The sequence below is a fragment of the Parasteatoda tepidariorum genome, chromosome 2, assembly GCF_043381705.1.
Source record: "Parasteatoda tepidariorum isolate YZ-2023 chromosome 2, CAS_Ptep_4.0, whole genome shotgun sequence".
Taxonomy (NCBI): domain Eukaryota; kingdom Metazoa; phylum Arthropoda; class Arachnida; order Araneae; family Theridiidae; genus Parasteatoda; species Parasteatoda tepidariorum.
Window position 1 is genome coordinate 48,704,144 of NC_092205.1, and position 18,329 is coordinate 48,722,472.

At 30.1% G+C, this 18,329-nt stretch overlaps 1 protein-coding gene across 1 annotated transcript in view; it reads right to left on the bottom strand.

The window, feature by feature from the left end:
- LOC107454561 (complement factor B-like) overlaps positions 1 to 18,329 on the bottom strand; it is a 40,373-nt gene that overhangs the window by 12,178 nt on the left and 9,866 nt on the right. The window contains exons 7-14 of the mRNA XM_016071795.4: positions 16,717 to 16,905; positions 14,398 to 14,577; positions 11,533 to 11,706; positions 8,800 to 9,071; positions 6,250 to 6,382; positions 4,322 to 4,438; positions 3,222 to 3,443; positions 2,178 to 2,317 (exon numbers count right to left, since the gene is read on the bottom strand). Coding sequence (XP_015927281.1) covers positions 2,178 to 2,317; positions 3,222 to 3,443; positions 4,322 to 4,438; positions 6,250 to 6,382; positions 8,800 to 9,071; positions 11,533 to 11,706; positions 14,398 to 14,577; positions 16,717 to 16,905 — 1,427 coding nt within the window. The remainder of the gene's footprint in view (positions 1 to 2,177; positions 2,318 to 3,221; positions 3,444 to 4,321; positions 4,439 to 6,249; positions 6,383 to 8,799; positions 9,072 to 11,532; positions 11,707 to 14,397; positions 14,578 to 16,716; positions 16,906 to 18,329) is intronic.

The window sequence follows — 18,329 nt, forward strand, 5'->3', positions numbered from 1 at the left end:
GAAATGCATTTAACACAAAAATATGAAAGTTCTCAGCATATTTAATAAATATATAAAGATATATAATTTTCCATTATTAGTATTTAAAAGTACCTCAACAATTTTAAATTTTTTTCGACTCAAATTAGACAAAGAGAATTAAATGCACAGAAAATCAAGACGAAATAGATATTTTAGAACATCCCAACATTTTTTACTACCCAGTCAGTAATCCAGACTACATTAAAAAAAATTATATATATATATATATATATATAATTATTATTATTTTTTTAAATGCTTTTTATCTGGATTACTGATTTCTCTATTTGAAGTGAAAATTCATAAGTGACCCACTACAAATAAAAGGAAATTAAGTAAAAAACCCTATGCAGGTACACACTAGGGAGTCGGGTGCGGTAGGAATGACCTATGACGTTCGTTATTGATGAGTAGTAAAAAGATACACGCCTAGAATATTATTCTCTTTCCCAGCCACTATATTATATTTAAGATATATTATATACTAGCCGCCTAAGGCGACCAGCTGTCCGCCACGCTGAAGGTTTTCACAAATAAAGTTTTTTAAAACATAGCAGGAAATCTGAAGATTAGTGGACAATTAAAGTGTTCCTGTCCTGCAATTTTGTCTTCATATCCAGTTCTGCTGCAGATGTGTTATAGCTCTTGAGGATGTTTGAAATTATATAGCTACAACGCTTAAAAAAAAAAAAAACTAAAATGCTAAATACATGAAAAGAACACGAAAACGAATAAATTTTTTATGGTATCAATTTCTATTTCTATATAATTTTTTATGGTATCAAATTCTATTTCTATATCTGTTACGTCAAGCACTCAGGTATTATAATTTGATCTAGTTGTGCTTGTATAATTTTGATCTAGTTGCGCTTTCTACGTCATTTTGTTAACATCGTTTGGTTTGTTATTTAACATCGTTTGGTTTGTTATTTCTAAGTTAACTTTCAAAAAATTGGCTGGCATCAGCATTTTTATTCTTTAAGTTGTTTATTTTTTCTTTTGGAATTCGTTCCTTTTTAGCGAAATGTTTTTCAACCTAATCGAATTCTTTGCCGACTGTTCTCTGTATATATAAAGAAAATAAAGTAAATATTTTTAAAGTGTTGTGAAAAGAATTTTTAGTTGTACAAAGTACTACAATATCGCTACAAAAATTATCGTCTTCGCTTAAAAAAAAAAAATAGAGCGTGGAAAGAAGAAGAAAAACTTATTATAACAATTATGAACAGCGACAAATATATCAAAGCGAAGCGTTCTATTTACGTATCGAATATGTTGCCACATTTTTAATACAAAAGTTAAACTTTTCTCCACTTTAATAAATGTAAACTAATGCGAACTTTACAATTAAATTATTAATTCCTTCGTATATTATTGGTTTAAGTTGTCGAAAATTAATATTTCAATTGTAAGGTTCGCATTAGCATACATTTATAAGAGTGGGGAAAAGTATATGCATTTTTTAATAGTTTTTTGAATATGGCTCTTTGAAGACGAAAAAGCAGACGAAAAGCATAGACTTACAAAATGACTGATAACTAAATAACTAATCCAAATTTTTGAAAAAGAAAAAAAATACTTCTTCATTATGTCAAAACACAATTATGTGCCGAGTTTCGTGCCTGGGCGAGGCTTCTGGGGCGATATATTGTGATTACAGACACACACACACACAGCCGCTTTTATTATTATGTATAGATGATATACCATTTTATTTAATCCTCTTAGCGTTCAACTTACGCGTTGAATTAATATTGTCGAAATGTAGCTCCCTTTCATTTGCCAATTTAAGTATCTGGCACTTTTTTCAATCACTTATATAATTTGCTTGCACTTGACATCTTCCATAGTAGTCCCCTTCCAATCACAGTATTGAATTTGTTTTGGATTTTCATAACACATATTTATCCAAAGCTTTTTTGTTCTTCTCTTGCTCCTTAGGCGGTAAATTGCTTTGCCTTCGTTTTTTAATTCTTAGAAGACAAAGTATTTTAATATATTAAGAACTAACTTTACACAAAAATATATCCTATTTATGGCACTTTGCATTCGTAATAGGAAGTTTGCTATTTACCCGCAAAAAATCCAAATATGAGTAGATACTTAGTCACCTAGTACTGGTTTAACAGTTTAAATTTATGTAATAAAAAGTATACCTCTGATTGGAAACCTTGTTCTGTAAAATAGAGAGCTGCCATCCATGGCCAAGGTTCTGGAGCTCGGCGACCTCCAACAATTCTTCCTCTGCCAGTTTGCTTACCAAGCTTCTCCAATCCTACTCCGCACTGAGAATAATCTATGGGGCAATTGAAAACAATATGTATTTCAATCAAACGAGCTGAACGTGCAATTTAACGGTAAAGAATCTGGAAGCGGTTCTTTTGCGACAAATTCAAACGATTTTACGTTTTCAAGGTAACGAAGTCAAAAGGTTTTGCAAATTAAGTGCAACATAAAAAAAAGAGAAACAGAAGAGAGATATTTTTTTTGCTGGATTTTAAACTGTACTGTACTTTCCCGAAAGATCTACACTTTTTTTCTTGTCAATTAATTTTAGTTTTAGTTTTTATTTATTTATTTATTTTATACTTAAACACTTAAAGGGAAAGGAAATCTTTCATCATTTTTTTTCCACAGTTGGTTAAGTTCATTGAGTGAAAATACGAAATTTTGAGCTGATATCTCAGTTAATTATTTTAAAGTTATGTCCTCTCATTTTTGTAGATTATAAACAATCGACGAAATGATGTTGAATTAACTATGTATGATGTTGAATTAACTATGTATGATGTTGAATTAACTATGTATGACATTGAATTATCTCGGTAGTGGGGTTAAAAGATAAAAGATTTTATAACTATCTTTCGTGATTGCAGGTTCAGAAAAAATTTTTGATATGAAATTCTGATTCGAATGTGAAGGGAAAACAATCAACGCATACTGTACTTACAGAGTTATCTAAAACTAAAAACTCTCTGCACACACAGATTATTGGACTAACACTTCTCTGCAACACAGCATCACATAACATTATATACAACATTATTAACATAATGATATTTGTGTAGCGTAAAAATACTGTTTATTACGTCAACGCAATCACACTATTAAATGAAATATTTAAAGAAATAAGGCAAAATCAATGATTATTTTATAATAATTTTAGTAATGATTCGATGATACTTCTTTTTTTTATTTACCTATAGTTCCGTTTGTGATACGTTGAATTAACCAATCCATTGTAGCGTAATTCTGTAGAATGAAAACATACTCCTCTTTAGAGCCAGCTTCATTTTCTGACGCTATTTTATACAAGGAGTCTTGTAGAACTGTACTAGTGATGCCGATGCAGTAGATCTCGACACCTGCTCTTTTCAGTAACTCTGCTTCTTGTTGTGGATCACCACCCATATTAGCTTTGCCTTTAAAAAAAAAAAAAAAGGTTTGCTTGAGTGACATATTCTAAATTAAACTAATATTAAAACATATTATGTACTTAATTGATTAAAATACTATTTCATAGGAGTTGGCGCAACTTCAGACACCTGTGAATTAAGATAAGGGGTTATAGAGATGATTATTTTGAATGCGCTTAATCTTAGGCCGTATTTGCTTCTTTTTTTTCGGTTGTTAAAGCGACAGATTCTAAATTAGACTAACATTAAAAACTTCTTATGAGCTTAATTGATTGAAATACCACATCATGGAAGTCGGCTTCGCAATTTTAGATATAAATTAAGATAGTGATCATAGAGTTGTATATTTTGGATACGCATAATATATGGAGGCCTAAAATTATAGAGTAAGTATTGGAGCATCTCACGGAACAGTTGCTGGAATCGTGAAATAAGACGTAATGCAATTTCGAAAAAAATATTTCTATTTTTATTTTTGAGTATAGAGAGAGACTGTGTAATAGTTATACTTTTTACTTAACATTAGCTTGATATAAAAATCATATAAGAATTTTCTTATGTTATGCAGTACAATTTCATTGATTTAATTGTTTCTAGTAAGTATAATTCTGGTTGAAAAATATCAATAACCCTACAAAAATGTTTTAACATAAGATAACGCTGTTACAATAATTAAATCTTTGATGCTAAAAACGTGATATTTGTGTGCTTAATTGAGGTATTTTTTTAATACTAATAACACTCTTACCTAAGCCTACTTTCAGCATTCTTGTTTGCTTTACATTCAGCTAATCATTGATAAGCAAATTATTTTTTCCCCGTGTAGCAAACCTAACAGATTCTGGTGAAAAGTTATTGATTATAACACAATGTAATTTGCTTACCGTCTGTTAGGATAAATATAACTGATTTCTGTCCTCTTTTTGAAAGCACAGCTTGGGTTAGGGGTATGAGTTCTTCCCTGATAAGAGCTAAAGCGGAACTTGCTGATGTCCCTCCACCTGGAGAATTAAAACAATCATTAGAAACGCACTGAAAATATATCTCGTATTCGCAACAAGATACCGACACAGCTTGAAGAGTTCCAAATATTGAATTGCATACAAAATGAGTGCCGCAAAAGATTTTGGAGAACAGTTAGGACATTTGTCATTAGTCGAAATTTAGTCTTGAGTTTTTGATGGTGGTAAAATTTAAGCAATTTTATTTAAGGATTTGAACAGTTTGGAGATCATGGATTATTTCAATGTTGTTCTGTGAGTTGATTGTGATGTCTCAATTATAGGAACGTACTGAAGAGAGATTCAAAAGGGGTTGGGTCCTTTCAGAAGAAAGTTTCCGTTTTTCTGAAAATGTCATTTTTTTAAAATAAAGTTTTTTTCTATTGTATAATAATGAATGAAAAAGGAATTGGAATTCGTTTTATAGATTAATAGTTTTTCTCTTAAATTTCGATTTTTTTTAAAGAATTGCAAAATTGTTACAATTCTTTCAAAATATTTAATTACCAAGATTATCTTGTTTTTATAAGTACTACTTTACTCAGAAAGTTTGCTTGATTAGATTTCTAAATTTCCATTACTCAATTAACTGTTACCATTATTAAAATGATAATAAGCTGTTACAAAATTACCTTAATCATACCCTAATGGATAATTGTGAGTTACAAATTGTATCGTTAATAGTTGATTTAATTTACCTTTTAGAATTACTTTAAAATGATAATGTGATAGTCGACTTGAGACTTTGCTCTTAGATTCTTGATTTTATGATTCGTAAGTGTACTGTTGTTTTTGTACACTTTATTGCACGAAATACCTGAAGAACATTCTATAATGTGTGAATAGGAGTATTATGAAGCGTATGACCTTGTTATTCTCTAAATTTTCATGACTGAAAATATGAATTATGAATTATAATCTAGAAATATTATTGCCCATATATATAAAGAGCAATTTAAATGCGCTCAGTAATGTTTATATTTATATTATTCAGGGCCTGTGTTAAAGATTTCCAATTATTAGCCAGTAAATTAGCCAAATATCAGAAGTATTAACCAAATTTCAAAATTCTTAGCCAAAGGCAAATCTTAACAATTTCTTATGATTGATATTTTAACATAGAAAACTTCAAATCAAAAGCTATTTTGCAGTTGGGGAAAAGTAAAAAAGACAATGAATGGGACAGAGGATGAAAAATGTAGATGTTTTATTATCGAGGAAAAGATATGAGAAAAAGTTGGGTTAATTTTTGATAGCTTCTTAGACTAGAGCAGTTTTATAAGGCAAAACCTTTTATAAGACAACTTTGTTATTGCCACGTTATTGTATATGTTATTGTTAATTGTCACGATCAAATATATTATCTGCTAAAATATATGGATGATAATATGCATCTTGCTACCTCATAATCAGTTTTATTGACACAAACTGGAAAAAAATTTGTCACGTGATATCCCGTGACCCGGTAATCTGTATTTTACGGTAGTTTGTGTCATGCTTACATAATCTCTCTTGTTACTTACATTATCGGGACTTAATTCTAATTGGTTATGCGATGTATCTAACGGATATAACTAATAGAGTGAAAATACAGGATTTGTTCGGAAAAATTGTAGAAAAAATCATCCCCCAATATTTTCGCTTAAATAAAAAATTTTGTTGTTGTTGTTGAAATTACGATTTTATCGCATTTGGCTAGGTGGCGAATGCTTAGCGAGGGCCCTTTTTAGCTATCTTTATACCAGTTTCTTATTTATCATACAAATGCGTTTTTTTATTGATAATATTAAAAACAGGCATTGTTTAATTACCTGTATAATCAACTTTGTCTAAAGCATCTAAAACTTGTTCAGTAGTTTTGTATTCAAGTGGAAGGAATTGGGTTTCAGCTTTTGAGCTGAAGGTTAAAGCACCTGCTCTAGCACCGATTTCTGAAATGCCTATCTGAAACATAAATGTACAGGATGTTCATAAAATATCGTTGAAGCTGCAATTTTTCATTAAGAAAACAAACAAACAATAAATTGTTAAAATAATAGATTACTTAAATAGATTTTAATTAGATATTTAAATATAGATTAATATTCATAATAAGTTTCTCTTTCGTGTGACATGAGACTATATATATTTGCCATATGCTATATTTTCTGGGGCTTAATCTCTTTAATCGTGGTAATGGTGACGGAATTTTTTTTCCAGTTATTTTCAATGCTCTTATCCATTTATTTATACATGTTATAAAGTAGCTTTAATTTCACAGTTCTGTAGTACCTATGTCGTGGGCGATTGTAATTACTTCAGAACATGTTTACGTGTGTTTCATGTACGCATGTTCTGAAGAAACTGCGCATGCACTCTCATATGTATTTGATATCATATATCATACTATTTCACTTAATATTAATGATTATACTCTGTAAAAAATTTTCGCGTATTTTTACACCAAAAATGGTTGCAAATAAAGTGGAAACACCACATACAAGAAAACATAACATATAACTCTTGGTCCTAGATGTTTCACTATACCAAGAAAGGAGGATAATTTTTTAAATAGTGAAACACTTAGAATGTTTTCTGACAGAACTTGATGCTCAGTAACTCTAAAATTTATAATTACAGTAAGATATAATACACCTGAAAGCTATGAACTATGAAGTTATTTTTATGATATAATACAAAGCAAAATATTATAAATAGAGGATGTATATCTGCAAAATTTCTTAAAATAATTGAATTTTTTTTAATCAAGCATAAATACAGCACAAAGAGAATAATAATATGAATTCAAACTAGGGTCACCAAAACCTAAGCGGATGGAAATTAAAATATTTTAAAATTATTCATTACAGGTACAGATATTTGAAAATTAAAATATAATTATCATTAAATCCTATCCTTAATTATCTACAACTAAAAACATAAATATTTTAACGTTAAACATTTGTTTCAGTGGATTTTATATAGCGGCTAAAAAACAACAACAAACTCATGCCAATTTTTACTCGATGTAAACAAACTACTAGCAATAACCAAATAAGTGCAAACGTTGATGTTTTCTAAAATGAAAATAACTCATTTATTGTGTGAATGCGCATGAGTTTGGTGTAATCTTTTTCCGCTTTAGGTTGTTTAAATTTAAATACGCCCCTTAAATTGAACATGAAAACATTAACGTTTACTTGAAATAAAGTGTTCCTTTACACAATTGTTTGGATCGTTCAACATCAAATTGGGAGAGATATTAAACCAGGGCTCGAAAAAACTCAGAAATTTTACCCGTCCCCGAGGACGGCTTGTCCAACAATGTACCCGTCCTCCTTTGAAACTAACCCGTCGCTTCTAAATAAATAAAAATATAATTTTCTCTTATTTATTACAAACATTTATATAAATTGCACAATGAATTAGTAGTTACTAGGATTACAAATACTAGGATTACGTTATACAGTAATAAGAGAAATACAAGGTTACTAATAGTAAAACCTAGTATTTCTATCATGAAATAATTTATTTTTTTGATGAAATAATTTAAATAACAAAGGTTAAGTTATCTGTCAAATATCATGTCAATTTATCCGATGGTACTGCGTTTTTTAAATGAATCAAATATGACGTTTGCCAGTTCCACAATCAAGCCAAAGATTTATAGAGGTTTCTGCACAGAAATCTGAAAGAGGTTTTCCATTTAGGTAGATGTTCATAAATGCGTTTAACGCTTCTTGTTTAAGACCACTAAGTAATGTGTTTTTTTATAAGTTCATTGCTGAAAAGCCCCTTTCAACCGCTACAGTACTCCCAGACAGAGAAAACAGCAATTCCACCATGCGCAGCATGTTGCTGTATTTCGAGATTAGAGGGTCATTTTAAAAGTGAGGCGCTAGACTCTTGTTAGATAACAAAAATTTAAAATGAATCACGAACATTAACGGGAAAATGACCGTTCGCGCGGACGCTGGATTCGAGAAATTTGTTGTCCGCGGGGAATTTTTGATCGCCGAGGACGGGCGGTTTTTCGAGCCCTGTATTAAACCATAGTTTTATACTATGTATATCGTCAGTATTTTAGTTGGTACTCCAGTGTAATTTTTTTTTTTTGCGAAGTATAGTTGTACACATAAATTTATTTCCACTTTTGCAACTTTTCTAACACGAGTGAAAACTTTTTAATTTTAATTATTTCTGCTTCTAGCGATTCAGGGCATTGAACTTGTACTGAAATTTAAGTGGACTGATATGCTAAGTTACTTAAGTGGAATCATATTGCTTAGTAGATAGAATGCTCTCTTCCTTTGCTCGTAACTTTGGTTCGAATCTTGATGATGGCAGAAATAACTAAAAGAACGTTTTCTGTAGAAACTTACCCTTTTAACGATTGCTTTTGCAAATTCAATACTTTTTTGAAAATTATGTTGACCTACACTGCCGGAAACATCAAAAGCAAAGTACAGAATTATCCTTCCAGGGAAATTGAGGTCCAATACTCTTCCGAGTGGTAGTACAGTTCCATTGTGCCACGAAGAATACAATACTTTTCGATATTCTTTCGTTTTTCGCTTTTGTTCTTCTTCCTTCTCTGCAATAGCTGTCATCAAAATGTCACTCACTCTCGCAGTGTTGTCGAAATCATAAGGTCCTAATAAACGCAAATATATTATTACAGAATTTTTTTTTCTACGTTAATAAGCAAAAAATATTGTATTTATCATTTTAATAATTTATGGTTATGAAATACAGCATGAAACACCGGTGTCTTTTTCTAGCGTTAAAGGTCTTAATCTTCCAAACACGGCTCACTCTCAAACAATGATTTTTTAAATTTGCACTTATTTGGAGTTATTTCGATCTATCTGAAACAGTTATTCATTATTGAAATTTCCTTAATTAACAAAATCAACTATTGATAAATGTTTGAACATGTACGAAAAAGCAATTTCTCAAACTACTTTTTTGGGAGTTAACATTTTAGTGGAAATATAATTACGATAATCTAACAAATTTTAAAGTAACTATTAGACTGTTTTTTATTATTAAAAAATATCAAAATATATTTTTACTTGTTATTAGAGCGTCAGAAAAAAACTCTGGGACACTAGTGTCACATCTACGTTAAAGGGATAAAGAACGAAATCTTAAGAATGTCGACTTTCACCAGTGAATATCAGCATTTACAATGCCGGGTTAATAGCTCTTAACTTTTTGAAAAAAGCATCAGTGTAGGCGTAGGGATCCCTGAGCAAAAATTTTTAATCTTAAAAACATTAGGTAGGTGAATACCGGTTATTATCCTCACCTCTCCGGTATTCTCGTCACTGATTTTTTTTTCTAATCTATTCTAATCGAATATTAAAATATCGAATAAATATTTAAATATTGATGAATAAATTAATATCAAATCAAACGTAGCATATATTTCTGACACATAACAAAAGCGTGTAGACATTCACCGGTGAAAGTCAACAATCCCCAATTTTGATCTCTTATAATGACATAAACACTACATTTTAAAGTGGTCAGAATTGGAAGGAAAAAAATTTCTCACATAAATATTAATTTGCAAATCTCTAAAGTATTGCATTACTTCATTTTTACGAGGATTCTAAAAATGTATTCGAATTGAAATTATTGCATGCTATAAAGTGGTTTTAATACTTTAACTTTTCAGCTTTCACGTTTTGTTTGGCAGATTATCGTTTCTGCTTTGTCATCCATTCTGTTTAAAGTTCAATGATGATCATCAGGAATTAACACTAGAGGAACTATTTTCTCAAAATCTGTTCAAATTATGGCCTATGCTGATGATATTGATATCATAGCAAGAACCCCTAAAGACCTAAAGCAGGCATTCCTGGACCTGGAAAGAGAGGCCAAAAAAATGCACCTCTCAATTAATCAGAGTAAGACAAAGCATATGCAATGTATCAACTATACCGATACCTCCACGCACATCGAGATTGTAGAGTATAAATTTGGAAAGGTGAGCTCTTTCACCTACCTTGGCTCTGAAATCAACTCCGAAAACTCAATTTCCACAGAAGTAAGGAAGAGAGTAACTGCAGCCAACAAGTGCTTTTATGGCATAAGAAAATTCCTTAAATCTGACAACATTAAAAGAGACACCAAGTTGCTAATATATAAAAGCCTAATAAGATCAGTTCTCACTTACGCATCTGAAACCTCGACCTTGCCCCAAGCTGATGAGAGGACCATCGCTGCTTTCGAGAGGAAGATACTCCGGTCCATTTTTGGTGGTGCGTGTGACAAGGGAGTGTGGAGAAGGAGAACTAACCCTGAACTCTACAGGATATTCAGAGAACCGGACATTCTGAAGTACCATAAGATCCAGCGCATGAAATGGGCCGGACACATTGTAAGAATGAATGATGACAGAACAACTAAAAGAATCTTTTTGGCAAGGCCAACTGGAGCTAGAAAGAGAGGCAGACCCCGACTGAGATGGGCGGATTGCCTCCAAAGGGACTTTACCACAATCAAGGTCAGAGACTGGAAAGCCGTGGCGAGCAGAAGAAAGGACTGGTGCAGTCTTCTTGAGAAAGCTAGGGTCCACCGAGGACTGTCGAGCTACTGATGATGATGATGATCATGACGACATTTTTTATAAGTTTGTAATAATAGGATTTAGGATTATAATAGGATTAATAATAAGGAATTTTATAGTTGTAGTTATGTCTGGATAAATGTTTTTTTTTCTCCCTTTTTTGTAACATTTCTCTAAATTTTTTGAGGACTCATTTTATTTTCACATTTGCATAATTCGATTTAAAAAAAACCCATCTTTTTTAGCTTGTATTTTTCTTTACTTTTAAAGCCTTTTCGCAATTAAATTATTAATCTTACCTTTAGATGACAATGTTTTAATATCATATCAAGTGCTTAAAGTAAGATTTTGCTGGAACTAATTTCACTAATGAAATAAATGATCCCATCTAATGTTCTTATTTACTGTAAACAATATAGTCTGTACTAACATAGCGTTTTTATAACATGAAGAAAGTAGTGAATAGTTGTAATAATGAGTATAGAATACATATATTTTTTCTTTAACCATTTAAAATCATGCATATTTAGAGACTTACCTACACATTTTGCTTCATTACCAGACCAAATCCTATGAGGCAAGCATTCTCTGACTTCTGTACCTAACAAAGTATATCCTGACTGACAACTAAAACATATTCTTTCACCCATGTCATAATTAGTACTGTTCTTCATTCCATTAATAGGTATTCCAGGATCCGGACAGTAGTTGTCTAAGATGGGAATAATAGTTATACTAGTTTAAAATATGTCAGAAAAAGCAGAGAGAAAGAAATAGGGAATATTTGAATTAAAAAAAATTGTAAACATGTCTCTATGCTTGAAATATCTTTGCACCGAATGTGAATGCATAAAAAAATGTCTTATAAGTATTTGTGAAAAATCCGTATGAAGACAATACTTTTTGCTTGTCTTTGTCGGAGAGTAGCACGACAACTTTATTAAAAACATTCATTTAAGAAACGGTTATTGTCTATTATTACTTGATACTGCAAAATAACTTCTCAGAAATGTTTGATTCAATACATATAGTAAATTGCAAATATTATTTGAATAACTAGATTAATGACATGGAATTTTAATTCTATATGCTAAACTGCGTTTTATTATTCTAATATTTTAGTAGAGATTAAGTTGTTTGACTTTTAGAGATAAGAATGAAAAATTAAGATCTGTACTCCTTTGTAAGTTAAGAAAAGACCATTGCAATATAGGATTTGCGCAATCATCCACGACTGCAAACAGTTCCGTTATCAAATTATGCAAATATGCTTTCAAAACAATATAAGAGCTTTTAAAAGTTAAACACGTCAGTCATAAATTTAATTCATGCTCTCTTTTACGATATATATCGTGGAAATTATTAAACAAATGTTATAGTTTCGTAGTCTTACTGGAATTCTAAACTTGACGACATATTTGTATAACGAAGAACACTCGCTCTTGAAAAGGAACAACTATATGACGTTGCAAGAGCATTGCATTTGATTGGATCACTAAAAATGGCGCTTATTATGCTGACATGCTAAAAAAATGTAGGATAAAAGATTTGTATGGCTGTTGAAGAAAGTCGTTTGCAAAAAAACTATTTTTATTATTCTTTCATCAGTTTCTTTAAATGCGAACAGAAAAACGCATATTTGCTACGATTTTTAGATATCATTTTTATTAATTCTTCTTACTTGTTAATTGATTATTGTTGTTTATAAGGAAGCAAGTAAAAAGGAGGCTGTGCAACTCGTTTCAAGACTTAGCTATGTTGAAATACGTTCGCGCTGGGAGGTGGCATCCATTTGGCGTGCACTTGGATGCAAACAGACTCTCTCCATAGGATAATGGTTTTTTCTTAACTTGCGATATAATATAGTGGTCACAATCATGAGTATCCACTTTTATTAATTTTCAGCTTTGAAGAGAGAAATCGCTATATATTTCTTTCTATTAAAATTTTTTTAGTAAAACATTTGAGCAGAAAAATATTCCCGTCGAAAATAAGTCAGTGAGTAATATCAGTGAATGTAGAGAGGGTGACAATTGTGTGTGTGTACATATTTCATGGATTCTGAATTCAGGACATTACTCTAACGCTGCCAATAACTGCACAGTTACAAATGAAAGAGGTTTTGCAACTCAAAATAAAATAACATCTAAACAAAAGATGTTCGTTTGGTGGTGAGAATTTTGCTGGTTTTTACCAGATTGGGAAAGATGTGAATTTCGAAATATATTGGTAAATGGTAGAAACAAAGAAAAATACATTACAAATTTAAATTCCATATATTTACTAAAACTTTTTAGAGAACTTAGTTTAATTAAACTGCAAATAATGAAAAGGATAAAAATTCTAGTATTTACTTAGAATAAAATATCTGTTAGTTATAATAAAATTTATCTGGGCTGTAAAATGGTGGTTTTGTTTTGAAATTTACTCACCTATAAATTTCATTCTTTAAAATTTAAATTTTCTAAGAGGAATAAAATAACTTTCTAAGCATTTTTTTCAGAACAGAGTGTTTCTAAAAGTATAATTCAAAAGATTGAAATAAATCATTCTACCTCTTTAAAATTAACAATCTTATTCTCCATTGATGGGAATTAAGATTGAAATTGCACATCTATTCTGAACTAATTTCTGTCTGTTACGTCACCCTGCCGAAATTTAACACAGACATTTTTATTGCCTGTTCAGAGAATCTGCATTAAGTATTTATTTGTTTCGACAGTATATTTGCTTCAAAAATACATAAAAATGTCCCCAACTAATACATTTTTCAAATTGAAGTTAATATAGATTATAACATTACTTATCTTCCATTATTTTCTGGATAGCCTTTAATTTGAAAAGAAGGCCTATTTGTTTAAGACTAAGCGCTAAAACGACCTTGTGTATTGAACATTTAATCAATGGATGGAAAGTGCTAAAGAATTAAAAGTTGAAACTAATTTGATATTTTCGTCTATTAAAAGAATAACAGTTGCTTGATTTAAATCCTAATAAGGATTTAAAAATCAATAACTTACAGTAGGCAAAAATAACTCGTGTCTATCAATATGAAATAATGTATTTAGAATGACCTAAGAAAAAATAACATTTACTGTACCTTCCAGTCCCCCCCCCCCCAAATAAATAAACACAGGTTTTTTTAAACACTTGGCGCGTGTCAAAAACACTTCCGTTTGGAACGAAATAACGATGGCTTTATGTGCTGCATGTGGGTGCAAAAGAGAACTTGGTTTTCTATCACGATGAAATAGTTTTCGTACAATCCGATCTTAAAGGGTGATAAGGATATTAATTCAATTCATTAAAGCATTAATTTACTTTTTGTTGCATAATATTTGCCAGCCTTAGAAAATGCACCTGAACAAAGAGAGATTGTAGTGGAATATTGAGCATCATTTACTTTCATTATCACATCTTGCAAGTTCACCACTCCACTGGCCATTCGGCATACAGTATCTCTCGAATGATCCAATCAAGTCGTATCCAGTAAAGCATTTGAATATCACTTTGTCTCCTATTTTCAAACCATCCAGAATTCGGGTACCCTGTTTTGGTACACCAGGATCGGGACAGTGGATGACTAAAAATCAATAAAGTGTCTCATTATTTTTTCGATATCGTTAAATTTCTAATAATTAATTAAATGATTCTTGAGATTAATTATTCTTGAGATTAATTAATAATGATTCTTGAGATTAATTAAATGATAATTCTTGAGAAATCAAGTTTTTAATATTTAATTTTTTTGATATTTCGAGAATTACCTTTTTCGAAGAATTTCGAGAAGATACCTTTCAAATTTTGTTTTTTGTTATTTAAAACTACGTACTTTAAGATGATGTAAAATTTATTTACATTAAAAAATTCCAATTCAGCAATTTTCCACTATTATTAAATAAAATAATGATATAAATAATTATTAAGAAATTTTTTTTTAATGAAATTATCTTCAGACGAATGAATTTCATACTTGCGTTGAAAAATTTTCCGATTCGTTTAAAACAGTGTTTCCCAAAGTGTGGTACGCGTACCCCCAGGGATACGGGAACAGTTAAGCTTGGGGTACGCGTTCTTATGCGAAATATCTTGCAACAACCGAAAATTTGAAACATTTTTTTTTAAAAAACAAAGCTAGCCATGAAAATTTACGATTACATATTTTTCTATTGGCTATTTTTTTTTTCTGAGTTAGCAGTTAATAATTAGTGGTGTCAACAGCCAGTTGTGATTTTTTACTTTTGTGCAATTTTTTGATAGTGAAAAACATATTTATTTTTTTAATAGTGTCTCACAGCGTTACGAAAAATTTAGAAAGTGTACACAAAAGTCCTAAGTTTGGGAAACACTGGTTTAAAAAGTACTCCAGATATAGCAAAAAGTGAAATTAACATTAATGGAACCAAACCCTCGCTTGCTCTCCCGCCTCAACTATGGTGATTGTATCTTCCAAATTGCGGCTATCCAACCTGTTTTGAGGATCAAGAATCAAAATCCGTCGAAACGAAAAGGTACATTTATTTAGAGAAAATACGTTTTGCTGTTTGATTACGTAGAATAAAGTTTAGTCTGCACTGATTAATTATTGCACTCAAGATTACTCTTTCGAACACTTAAGATTAAATACTTGTTGTACGTAAAAATCAGATCAGTATGTCAAAAGTTATTCAGGGTATGTAAAATACAATACAATTACTGTAAAATACAATTTGAAAATTTATATTGTTACTTTATTATTGATTATTTGACTGTTGGTTATTTCATTATTGATGGTATACCATACGCTTTTAACGCGTATTTAAAGTTCTTTCCCCATTTCTTCAAGTTACGATATTTAATAGAGCAGACGTAAACTCTTTTCAACCTTATTTGATTAAGCAGAGAAAAAAAAGTTTTTGTCTAGAATAATGCGTTAATAGATATTTTTCTGTAGAAAATAGTGTTATTTCCATTCGAAAATTTACTTTTCAATGGAAATTGTAAATTTTCTCATTAAAAACTTAATTATTTCTTCTATAGTTTCTATTGTGTGAAAGAAAGCTTTAATACCTAAATGTAATTTTTTTTTGTGTGTGTAGAATTAGCATGAAGTACATAGACGAGCTGTCTTTAGCCGGCGGTATCTCCTTACCCATTTTAGGGCAAACATAGAAATTTTTTTAAATGTTATATCACGAAAGCATATAATTAATTTCAAATGAAAAAAATTATGCATCTTCAAGAAGTTGATTCTGACTATAACCATTACAAGTTAAAAAAAATAGCCTAGTTTTAAATTTTCTCAACTGAAAGTGTTTACTCCAATTGAGTTACTAGTATTTTAATATAGATGTCTATATTTTAGTATTTTAAATATTATTTAGTATTTGAATTATAATTTAGTACTTAGACTAGTATTCTAATATAGATTATTGTATTGATGTCTTCAAAACCATCGGAAAGAGCAAAAAAATGAATGAATAAATAAGTAAATAAAATTAGTGAGAAAAATACGTCACAGTGTTAATGAAAAACGTATTGAAATGGTTCGTTTAGGCACATTTCGCTGAAAATGTATTAATTTTAGACTCTTGTTCAATTTTCTGGTTCTTAAAATTAATTTTTACTTTTCAAAACATTATTTTTGTTCAATTAAGTATTTTAAAAGTATTGGCAACACTTTATGATGGATCTTTATTTGGAATTATTTACAATTTTTGAAAATAAATCTTGTTAACTGTACCTTCACAGTGGGGTTCACTTCCGGACCATCCTCTCGCATCACAAAATCTCCAACTGTCACCAATGAGTCGATATCCTTTGTCACAAATGTATGTTACTTCAAAATTGAATGGCAAAGTTGTAGCATTGATTGTCTCGATTTCTGGGATCTTTCCGTTTTCCAATGGTGGGGGGAAATCACAATACACCTCTAGAAAAATACACAACTTATTTTTCACTAAGTATATTCATGAAGCAAAGATTTATTAATTTTAAGCGTAGTTTATAAGGGATAATAGTTTTAATAGAAATTTAACTCGATGTTGCACTGTTTAGGGAAGGCTGTAAAAAAATGCTAAAGTATTATTAGAATCAATGTTGCTTCAATTTGTATAATTTTGGTAATAGGTACTGCTGTTATTGCAGTAGCAGGTACCTAATATACTTATAAATATAGGTATTTGATGTAAGTATTGCGGTAATATAAGGTTTATACGGACCCTACTTGTGAGTTATTTTGTCTTATGTAAACATCATTTGTATTGTTGAAATCTTTTTATCAAAATTATTATTTAATTTAAAGTCTATAACTGAATAAATTTCAGAAACGAGAATAAAGCACAAATAATATGATGAACATACCATAGTTGCGGTTCTTATTTCCTTTTATTATTTTGTTTAAGTTTGTTCCTCTCCCTCTTTTGGTTAAATTACTTTTTTCCCTCTGACTGCAACTTGTTTGTCACGTACATTCTTCTGTAGTTTTGGGTTTCGATACCGAGGCTGGTTTTTGTTTATAGAATTGAAACTGTAGTCTAATCATTTTTTGCGATTATTTGTTCTTTATTCAAAACGTAGCCCAAAGCATACCTTATCTTCATTTGAAAAATATTGATTTTTGTTGTTGTTTAATTTATATTTTATAAGGCAAAATAAGTTTTTTGTGTGTGAAAATTTTACTATTATTCTCAGTTAGACATATGCAGTTTAGTGATATGTTCTGTTCATTAAGTTCTTTAATTTAAAAATTAACTCACTTGATTTTAGTTTGATTCATTTCATAAAATGTTTCGAAGTTAGAATTTCTATATTCCTAGTTGGAGCAGTGTCACTATTTTCGTTCATGGAGACAAAAAATTAACATTCTTAATTAATTCTGAGAAAAGAAAGTGTAAATTATAAAAAATAGCCACTTGGTATTTTGTTTCATTAAAATAAATTTATTTTATGCCCTTTCAATGAAAAGTCTTACTTTCTTTTAATAAAAAAAAATAAAAAAATGGAAGCGAAATGTTGAAATCTGTTTTAATGGTAAAATAGGGTATTCCATAAACGAGTTTTAGCATTCCATGTGTTTGTAAAAAAGAGCTTTAAGAAAATGCAGAACTGAACTTTGGAGATTCATTAGCTTCAAAATTTATCTTAGATAAAATTAAAATCGATAAAAAAAACCGTTTATAACAACAGTTCATGAACTAAGAGACAATGCAATAACCTCCTGATCCCATTATCGTTTTCTTTGTTTACTCATGTTTTTCAATAAATAAAATTAAAAAAACTAAATTTTACGATTAATTTTGAAAGTTTCTTTTCTTACATACTATAATTATGAGATGAATTAAAATTACTTATATA